The sequence below is a fragment of the Diplotaxodon limnothrissa genome, linkage group LG6, assembly GCF_057381915.1.
Source record: "Diplotaxodon limnothrissa isolate DT_005_m linkage group LG6, D_limnothrissa_male_GT1.1, whole genome shotgun sequence".
NCBI classification, from domain to species: domain Eukaryota; kingdom Metazoa; phylum Chordata; class Actinopteri; order Cichliformes; family Cichlidae; genus Diplotaxodon; species Diplotaxodon limnothrissa.
Genome location: NC_140601.1, coordinates 21695343 through 21705259, shown reverse-complemented (window position 1 = coordinate 21705259; position 9917 = coordinate 21695343). Strand labels below are relative to the sequence as shown.

General features: G+C 37.0%; 3 protein-coding genes across 3 annotated transcripts; all 3 read right to left on the bottom strand.

Moving 5' to 3' along the window:
- Positions 1-607: 607 nt before the first annotated feature.
- Positions 608-2170, bottom strand: scpp5 (secretory calcium-binding phosphoprotein 5). The gene is made up of 10 exons (XM_085355928.1): positions 2117-2170; positions 1976-2029; positions 1775-1840; positions 1592-1642; positions 1404-1472; positions 1250-1279; positions 1093-1140; positions 946-996; positions 740-823; positions 608-625 (listed from the first exon to the last, which is right to left on the bottom strand). The coding sequence occupies exons 1-10, from the start codon at positions 2168-2170 to the stop codon at positions 608-610; spliced, it is 525 nt and encodes a 174-aa protein (XP_085212054.1).
- A 1232-nt stretch (positions 2171-3402) lies between these two features.
- scpp7 (secretory calcium-binding phosphoprotein 7) lies at positions 3403-5074 on the bottom strand. The gene is made up of 7 exons (XM_085355927.1): positions 5021-5074; positions 4687-4731; positions 4423-4470; positions 4291-4332; positions 3991-4050; positions 3740-3907; positions 3403-3435 (listed from the first exon to the last, which is right to left on the bottom strand). Exons 1-7 carry the CDS (start codon positions 5072-5074, stop codon positions 3403-3405), a joined length of 450 nt encoding a protein of 149 aa, XP_085212053.1.
- A 1056-nt stretch (positions 5075-6130) lies between these two features.
- On the bottom strand, positions 6131-7868 carry LOC146630534 (uncharacterized). The gene is made up of 7 exons (XM_085355925.1): positions 7815-7868; positions 7332-7604; positions 7181-7237; positions 6822-6995; positions 6703-6738; positions 6556-6594; positions 6131-6427 (listed from the first exon to the last, which is right to left on the bottom strand). Exons 1-7 carry the CDS (start codon positions 7866-7868, stop codon positions 6131-6133), a joined length of 930 nt encoding a protein of 309 aa, XP_085212051.1.
- Positions 7869-9917: the final 2049 nt, after the last annotated feature.

The window sequence follows — 9917 nt, the reverse complement described above, 5'->3', positions numbered from 1 at the left end:
CTCACCTGACAGAAGACCTGAGGCACTAACTAGGGCAAGGTCTTTATAGAGCAAGGTATGAAATGTACTTTTGAATGGCACCACAGTTAAAGTCAAACTGATACTTGATAATCCACCTAGCTTTGTAATAGTGTAATGTTAAATCACAAGTTAAATCCTAAAGGAAAAATAACATTATTTTTACTACATGTATATTTTAATAAAAAACAAAACAAAGCAGATCTACAAGTGTTTAAATAATGAGTAAAAGTATCAAAATTTGCTTCAAAAAGTAGACTTTATTTATTCAAAGAAAATGACATTTAAGGAAAAGTTAGAATGAAGTAATTAAAGTATGATGAAAATTCAGCATCACATTGCATCTGCAGTTCTAGAACAGGTTATTGTTAATGTGGGGAAATGACAAGGGGAATAAAAGAGTGCTTCAGGACTATGTCTTATTTTATGCAGATTATCCTATTACTCTTTAGTTTAATAATGTTGTGATTTCTTAATAAAGAAGTGTTATTTATAACATTTGTGGGTGGGGTTTTAACTCATGTTAGCACTTTCGGAAACAACATCACTGACAATTTCTTCCAATGCTGATTTCTGAATGTTCACATGTTTACACCTTTGCTGGCATCTGTAAAGACAAATGAGCAGTTTCATATCAGCATTGTTAAAATCATACACATTTCAAATAGTGTTCCCTTGTTTTTAAAGATGCTTTATAAGGACCAATCTGTTGATTGGTTACCTGGCTTGTCTGTATGGGCTGATCCTGCAGGTGCAATTTTGGGGGGTCCTGGGATGGAAGAGCATTAGCGTCAAATTGCGGAATCTGGAAAAAAAGAAAAGAAAAAAAAAACACCTACTTTACCAAAACATGGAGATACACAGTCAATACAATTAGCTTCTTCAAAACATAACGAGATTATATTATTTGCTACTGTATTTTCTCACGTTCATATTTTGCTGGGGAATGTTTTGTGGTGGATAGTCAAATGGGAGAACCTGTGGGGAAACAAATATAATGGTAAATAAACAAACATGTTTTTAAACATAAACAACAAAAATACGTTGGGGTAAATAGAATAACTAAAATCTTACTTCTGGCACTATGGGGCCTTTTGTCATTGGGGGGATGTTTGGGATTATCTGTAATAAAATTATATATTGTATTTAGTCCCATGATATATAGAAATATACAAACATAAATTCATATTTTCAAATTTTAAATTAATATCTAAGAGTTCAAAATTCTTACCCTTTGCTGAGCAAAGTCATATGCATAGAACTGGAATTGTAAAAACACAAGACACAAAAAAGTTCAAGAAAGCAGTTAAAACACTTCTATGAGCAGAAAGGTTTCCTGGGCCAAAAGTTTCCATAATCTGCAACAGGAAAGAGAAATGACTTACTACTTCAACACTCTGTCTGCCAGGTAGCTGAGGAATGGAGTACTTGATGAGACCAAAAGATGAAAAGGGCTGCAGAGAGAAAGAAGGCAAAAGTAAAATCAGGATCAACGAAAAGAAGTTAGGTGATTTCTATTTTATTTTATTTTTTTGTAGGTGGAAAAACTTCTCTCAAACTGATGTATGCATACCTGTGCTGGGTTTGAAACACCTGCACCTCCTGGAAATCTGTGGGGATAAATCTTGGAGAAAAAAACACATAAATGTTGTACTGTAATCATGATTCATAGCCACTGTTAGAGCCAAATGTAATAAATAATGGTGCTGATCTGAAAACGTGTATAAACCTGAGTAATAATAAGAGTCTGACATACCAGTTCCACACTGTAACCACCAGGTAGTCCAGTGTGTGGAAAACCAGCCGTAAAGGGATTGTTCATCTGAATGCATGCAAATTTTGAAGACTTCAGTATACAGCAATATTTTGTGTAGGTGTTTGCAGTATTTTGAACCTGTATATAGAATATACACAGAAGATATAGAGAAGATAAACATGATGCAGTATGCATAATTACCTGTAAAGTTGGCATCTGTTGCCTGGATCCAGTGTAATGAGGCAAGTACTGAAACTAAAGGCATAAACAGAAGTTAAACTTTAAGTATTGGACAGGTTTCAGCTCCATGAAATAAATGATTGGCTTTTACTTAACACTCACTGGTGCAGCACAGGCTGTGCTAGCCAAACAGAGGCACAAGAGAGCCAGCTTCATGTTTATCCTACAGACATAAAATAAATCATTCCAAGTTGTGAAACTTCCACCACAGTCACACTGGATGGTTGCTTCCTTCTGGAAAGGCATGTAGGAGCTAATGTTAAAATTTTGCTCAACTCACCGTCTGAAATTTTAAAAATCACCAGAAAAGGAGAAAATGATGAATGCTGATGTTGGAGATGATGCCAGCAGGTTGGACTGTGACTTCTGCAGAGTTACTTGGATATTTATACACTGCTTTCTCACCAAAGAGCCAGTCACAGGAGATAGGAGTGGTGTTGCCCAATGACTAGGTAGAGTTTAGGTGTCTAGTCTTCAGCTTTACTAAATGACCAGTGGTCATATCCACTTTCTGTGTAATAGCAGAGTCGTCTGTTTGATTATACCGTCTAGAGCAGAGCACACCTTCACTTAGCTTACTCCTCATTCTGCCATTAGTCTCACTACAATTGCATAAGGTGGCACAAATATCTGAAACTAAAAATGTATGTTAATACAGCATAGATAAATATAATACTATATCCTTTTTTGTTTGTTTGTTTGCTTGTTTTACTCTAAAAATAAATTTGTACTGAAGCAGCACATAGTAGTGAAATCAGAGAACAGCCTTTATTATTTATAATAAATATAATTGCCTGCTGTAGCTATTTGTGGATAGTCAAAAAAGCAAGTCAGTAATAATCTGCAAAATGCTGCATATAATTCATGGACTGAGTATCAGATATTTATTTGAAATATATCTTAAGCAAAGAACCAGAAACAATAGATGAATGAGCTGTTTCATTTATTATGAAGCACAGAAATGAAACATTTCATGTTGCATGTAGAGAGGAAACAATATACTGCTACATTTATTTTGATATTTTCTTTTGGTCATATTTAACTGCAAACCATCAATTTTTTTTTCATAAGAGGCATGTCATGCTTTTTGACTTTATTCTTCTTTTTCCAAACAAAGCACCATTTCAAAAAATGCATAGCACCACAGAAAATAGCATTGCTGGCTGGCGATTTTTCACCACAGTAAGCAGATAGTCTTACACCTCTGGTCACCTACAGTGGGGACAAAAGCAAATGAAAGTTTGAGAGACTCAATCCCCTAGAAAAATAACATGTGATCCTTGCATATTTATTTATATGAACTACTACTGCTAAAACCTTTATATATGAATATGTGAATTGATACCTGAGTGTGCCAAGAGTGTTTTTTTCCTGCTGACTAAGTAGTTTTAGTCATCTTCATCTTCATCATCTTTGCCACGCTAAAATGACAGAGGACTTGGGTGAGCGAATCAGGACTGATGATAGTCTCCTACATGTGCATTTATGAGTCACGGTTTTTTCCACAACTCAGCAGAAATAGTTGGGAGGTTTGTCTGACGTGATCCTTTTTATTGGAATGAACCGGCTGCCCTCATAACAAATTTCAGTTCAATCCAACTCCACTTTATTGCCTGTCAAAGTCTATTGAAGCTATTACTGCACTAAACTGCATATTGCCAGCATCAAATCATGACAGAGGCTTATTGTTTGTTAAATACATTTAAATGCGATAGTCTTTCTTACTGGGGGAGGTGCAACGACGACAGGATTCAGAGGTTCCACAGGAATGGCAGGATCAGCAAGAGCAACAGGGGCAGCTGGGGCAGCTGGAGCAGCTGGAGCAGCTGGGGCAACTGGAGCAGCTGGGTCAGCTGCAGCTGGATTAGGCAGGTTGAAGCCAAAGGGGTAGAACTACAGAAAATAAAATAAATTGTGAATTCAATAAAATATCTGAAAAACCTTTGCCAGAGAAAATATGTTCTGCAGACACCTACCACCTCCTTGGTACCTATGCCATTCGGATTTGGAATCTCGTGCTTGATAAAGCCGTAGACCTTTCAATGAAAACAGACTTAGAAACTCATAATTGCACTGGAATCTGTAATACTTCTGATTTGTGGCTCTTCTTTGATTACATGTAGGCTCTAAAAACGTCAAAGTCTATAGAATTAACTCTTTTTATCAGATAGCATTTAGGTTTCTATTCCATTTCCATTCTTTGGATCAAAGTCTGCAAACTACACTCTCAATAGGTAAATATCTATATATATATATTTATGAACTGTGCTACTCACAGGTCCTCCAAGAGGGTGTCTTTGGGCATCAACAGGGAGCAACTGGAAGCATTAAAACAACATAGTAAAGAAATAATCACCAGATGCACAGAAAAGTTCTGAAAAGGTGCAAAACAATGATTGAACTCTTACAACTTCCAGATTGTCAAGTGGGACTCCAGCAGGGATAACCTGGGCCGCCTGAAATACAGTTTTAATCATATACACTTAACAGGGACACAATCTTATGAGAAAAGTCAGCCGTGTTGGAGAAAAGCAGTTCAGCTATGAAGACATCAGTGGTGAACAAATCATAACAGACCACCGTGCAGAGTTTGAAAATCTGGCTTTTACTGTGGTTAATGTGTGTGGGTGTCATGATATCCACCAGCTGATCCAAGCTGCTTCTTATTGTACCTGAGGTGGAGCGTAATGGATGTCAAACTCCTCAAATATCTGCAGCTGTAAAGAAGAGAATAAAATTCAGTGTAATGCAGGTCAGTGTAACATGTTCAGACAGTTATTGAATGTTGTTTTACTGATTAATGCTAAAGACAAAAACAGACACCATAAACGGATAACAATGACCGAAAAACTCCATCTGCTAAAAAAAACAAAGGTGAGTATTAAAGCTCTGTAGGTGATATTTCTCTAAAATACTGAAGATGAATGTTGTATGTTAATTGTTACATGTGACAGAAAAAGAAAGGGAAAATAGATATTTTGGCAGAAATGTAAGTATTTTTCTTACAGGAGCAGAGATGGCCATCCCAAGGATGCAGGCAGCAAGCACGATAAATTTCATTTTGAAACTTGCTGTGACAGAAAGAGAATTTTGAGTTATTACATTTGGTAGTTTTTAGTGCACGTCTTTTAAAAAAGCATTCAAATTTAAAACGTCTTTTGCAGTTTCATGTGATATTAGCAGGATCTACATTACCTTTCTTTCCTGGCTGCACGTGAGCACTGGAGGATTGTTGAAGAGAGGTGTGATTAGAGGAGAGTGAGATCGCCTATTTATTTGCTGAGAGAAACAAAGGGCGAGCAAACTTTTGACAGGTATTGATGGTAAGCCAATCGTTTTTCTTTGTATGATCACAAACCTGGCAGCTGCATGTCTGGGAAATCTCTTAATAATTTTTTTGGCTTGAAAAGCACATATTTCACATTCCTCTGCAATGTGTCTTATCAGGTGCCTCCTTGCAACAGCTCAAACTCAAAAAGGGCAACAGGGTTATTCGGGAGTAGGAGTTGGAATTCAAAAGAGTGCTTCCTTACTTACTCCTGTGTGTTTTTCCTAATAGAAAATATGATGCTTTATACCTGATGATGTTTAGAGGATAAATGCTTTACCAACAGCAGTATTTCGAGGCCTGTTAAAACCTACAAATGATCATGTATACTTGTAAAACTGAATGTCTTTTTCAATGAATTGGGTAGAACTTTAAATTTACAACAGTTTTAGGGACATTCACTGCACATTGTATCTGAGCCTGCGTGGATACGTCAGAGGTGTAATGACAATCTATAATCTGGGATAAATATGCTTCAGGATGATGATTAGATAAATACTGTGCACACTCTCTTACATTATGGTTTTAAAATGTATTTAATTGAAGGTTATGAAAGACAGTAACATGGAAAGACAAAACAGTTCAGGCCCAGCCTTATTTGTTTTCCTTTTTTATTTGACATTTATTTTTTATTTTTTATTTTTTAAGTAAAATAATAATAAATGAAATTAAATAGCAACGGTTAGTAATATCCTTGAGAAGCTCCACTGAATAGTTGTTAGTACCCATCAATAATGCATTTTGTTTTCTCTGTATGTTGTGGGTTATCTCCACTGGTGACAACAGTCTCAGACAAGGGTTTCCCGCATGGGCTGAAGCTGGGGTTCAGCAGTTCTTTGGGCAGTGGCAGCATCCGACCCAGCTAAACCTGCAGAGAACCCGCTAGCATTTGGATGTGATCCAGAGCACGGCAGTGCCTTTATCGGTTGAGCTCCAGCAGCTGAGGTCCCCACAGCTGGCTGAATGCCTTGTTGTTCTGGGTGTGTGAGTCCTGCGGCCTGGCTCTCGGGCTGGACAGCTCCCGCAGGCTGGTTTGTAAGCACATTAGGCATGTACACCCCCAATTGGCCCATTGTAGCAGCCATCTGAAACAGTAAACAGAGATAAGATACTGTAAAGAGGCAAGGGAGGGGCAGTGTTAGTGGGATCACTGAGTTCACTAAACAGACTGTTTGAACAAGCTGGAAGAAGAAAAAAATCTTGGCTGTGTTACCTGAAGTTCCTCAGAGCTAAGACTGCCAAGAGGTGAGCTCTGGTAAGGAATTACAACATATGTCAAGTGAAATGTTCTCAGAAAGAAAATTGTGAAATTGCAAATAGCATTAATCATCTAAGTCTGCAGAGGGTGTTATATATTTACCATTGGTTGCTGTAGCATGTATACAATCTGGGGATTCTGTGGATGAGAATTCGGTTAGATAATTGTAACTCTTTTTTCTTTTTTTTGACTTATTCTGCATTATGTATATGCAGAGACACCTGTTGTTGCAGCTGCTGCTGTGGCTGCTGTATTCCCTGAGTTGCATCTATTGAAGGAGCAACTGCAACTCCTGCAGCATTTTCTGCAGGTAACACTGGACTGTTGGGAAGCTGATTTGCTGGAGTTTGTGGGAGAGCCGATTCCAGAATCATTGGGTAACCATATGGGCTGAACTGATGGAGAGAAAATAAAATAAAACAAAACAACACATATCAACAATTTCTGCACCGACACCACAAGTTACAACTCCAATATTAACTCCTTACTCCAAAAGCCAAAATACCAATGTCTTTATTTTCATAATACTGTGTCTTATGAAAGGGTTTCCTGTCTCCAGCAAGCGTGTCTCTTAGCTTACCAGCTGATTCCCATAGTGTGAGGAGAACAGCGGTAAGTATCCATAAGGTGGGAAAATCTGAAAAAAGCAGCAATACACATTTTTAAAGGGAGAAAATAATTTAAAATAAGAGTTAATATTCTGTTTTCTTAGCTCCCCCGCCTCCTCCTACTAGAGGCTGCTGTGGCAGTGTCAGCTGGTGGGGTCCATAGAAGAGTGGCTGCATGGGCATGCCCCCTTGTGGATACCAGGGGTACTGTTGCAGTGAAGGAATGGGCTGTGGATCAGGCTGCTGTAGACCTCCTGCCTGTGGCTGAACACTGGGAGAAATAGAGGCTGGCGTAGGAGATTCGGGTTTCTGGTTTGCGGCTACAACGTGCTGAGCACCTTGAGTTGCTGTTTCCCTTCCTTGTAACAGCAGGGGACGACGGACATTTGAATTGACCTGAAAAAGAAAGAAAGAAAGAAAGAAAGAAAGAAAGAAAGAAAGAAAGAAAGAAAGAAAGAAAGAAGATGGTAAAATTATCACTGAGTCACAGAGTTCATAGAATGTCAAATGTTAATTAAATGACAACCAGTATTAAATGAATAAACATAAAATTATATAATTATATCAAGTATTGTATTTTAAACCATATTCTATTAGTCTACTTACTGGTACTGCAGAGACTTCTATGGTAAAGCATAACAGCAGCGTTATGATAATCATTTCCAAAAAGAGAACAAAATCGATATGGTTTTTAATCAGTTCCACTGGATCAGTGGGTGCTTTAAGGACTATCTCCGTGGAGCACTCAGGAGTAAATTCATTGAAACTGTATGGAGGGGTCCTTCAACTTATGCACTTCTCACAAACTGGATCAACCAATCACATGGCAGACTGAAGAAAGATAAATTCAACCTAATCGTCTGCTGAATGAAGCAGGGAGGTGGAAACCAAAGAAAATCTAATAAGTGTCCTAAACGGCATGTTTTTCTTCAATTATGATGGTGTAATGTCTCTTGAAATAATTAAACAAATGCATGAGAGTTGAGGCCTTGTGGTTTTCCTGCTACTACGGGCACCTACGGGTGTGGCTGATGTGGCTGATGTGTCAGTGTCTCGCTGTTGTAATTGCAGTATGGTCAAACCAAGAATGTGTGATGTGCAAAAAAAGAATCTTAAAAAGCAGACATGAAAAATAACTGAAGCTGCAACAGACATAAAAATGAACACTTGATAAGTTAATGTAAGACATAAAAAAATGACAAACTACACATTAATGACATATATGTTGATTCAAATATTAAAATGAATTTGCAGATGAGCTCAAATGCTTAACTTAGCACTAAATGTATTTGAAATGTGAGAGAAAATTGAAGAGCAAGTAATTATAATATGTATAAATTCTATCCAGCTTGACTTTTAGTTGTTCTGTTTAAAAGAAATTTCCTTTGTAGATCACCTTGAATCAACCTTCTTTAATCAAACACTCAATAACAAATAACAAAATAAAGGAAACACAGATAATACTTATGACCACACATTTTTTTCACATTTGATAAAGTAATATCTTTCCATCATTTTAAACTGACACAACATTTTGTTTGCAACATCATACGCTAAAACGGCATACATAAAAATTACTGACAAGTGGCAATTTGGGTACAGGATCCAAATAATAATAATAAATTGTTATTAGTAATAGCAGTATCTGTCTAACTATGTAGATAGATCGATAGATAGATCAATAGATAGATAGATTAAAAAGTGCAGTATCCCACAACAAGGTTCTCTTTTCAAATTATAATTTATTCTGAAAAAAAAAATCATCAAAGCATCAAATACAACAATTATGAAAAATACATATAATTCAGTGCATACTTTAAAAGTTGGTTGCCAGCTGGTTTACAAAATTAACCAAGTTTGCAAATTAGGCAAACATCCACAAAACAGGAGATTACATTTATAATGCACATTCATGCACACATCACATCAAAGAGAAAGTAAGAGACCATACTAGCTTTGTTAAAAGGGTGTATGCTAATGACAATCTTAATTACTTTTTTTTGTCAAATCAGCGGAGCAAGCAGTGCTGTGCAATCAGTGAAAATATTGCTGAAGAGGGTGTGTGAAGAAGAAATAAAGCAGTACTATGTGTTTAACTCATGAAGCACAGAGCCATGCATTAACAGCTCAGCAATCATCCCTCACTTAAGCTGTGTTGATCTAGGGTTGGTGTTGTGTGTACCCGCTGACTGGATATTACGCATGCATGTCGTCAGCATCCCTCCCACTAATGTCTGGAAGCCTAGTCTCTAACAAAACTCATCATTACCTTGCTGACTGAATGCCTCTCTAAATTTTAAATGTTTCAAATCACAGTGCAACATACAACCTCACTGGTTATATAAGTTTTGTTTTTTTTAAATTAAACAAAACATTCAAATAAGTAGGATCAACAAAACATATATAACATTGTAAAGGGAGGTTGAAGGATGCTGCAATACTGAAATGTGAAAATATGCAAACACGGTATGCAATATTTTTGAATGCCAATAAAATTTGGTTCATTTCTGGCTTCAAGGTAACAAAATGTAAAAAACAGACATCATTCTCACAGCATCAATTTCCCTATTATTATGCAGCTTTGTGCTGCTTATGCTGGAAAGTTCAAACCAAAGTAGTATAAGCTACTTTTTTTTTTCCAGATCCATGCTATTCAACTACTGTCTCCCCTCGGGGCTGTAGTGGTAGACATGATTGTGGTCCTGGAAG

Bases quoted from the DNA above. Each gene is read 5' to 3' on its own strand.
- scpp7 (XM_085355927.1), bottom strand. From the start codon at position 5,074: ATGAAATTTATCGTGCTTGCTGCCTGCATCCTTGGGATGGCCATCTCT. The intron at 4,732-5,020 runs GTAAGAAAAATA...TCTTCTTTACAG, and splicing joins GGATGGCCATCTCTGCTCCT to CTGCAGATATTTGAGGAGTT. The intron at 4,051-4,290 runs GTGAGTAGCACA...TTTCATTGAAAG, and splicing joins GACACCCTCTTGGAGGACCT to GTCTACGGCTTTATCAAGCA.
- LOC146630534 (XM_085355925.1), bottom strand. From the start codon at position 7,868: ATGATTATCATAACGCTGCTGTTATGCTTTACCATAGAAGTCTCTGCA. The intron at 7,605-7,814 runs GTAAGTAGACTA...TTTCTTTTTCAG, and splicing joins TAGAAGTCTCTGCAGTACCA to GTCAATTCAAATGTCCGTCG. The intron at 6,428-6,555 runs GTAACACAGCCA...TTACTGTTTCAG, and splicing joins TTAGCTCTGAGGAACTTCAG to ATGGCTGCTACAATGGGCCA.
- scpp5 (XM_085355928.1), bottom strand. From the start codon at position 2,170: ATGAAGCTGGCTCTCTTGTGCCTCTGTTTGGCTAGCACAGCCTGTGCT. The intron at 2,030-2,116 runs GTGAGTGTTAAG...TTATGCCTTTAG, and splicing joins GCACAGCCTGTGCTGCACCA to TTTCAGTACTTGCCTCATTA. The intron at 1,141-1,249 runs GTAAGAATTTTG...ATTTTATTACAG, and splicing joins ATGACTTTGCTCAGCAAAGG to ATAATCCCAAACATCCCCCC.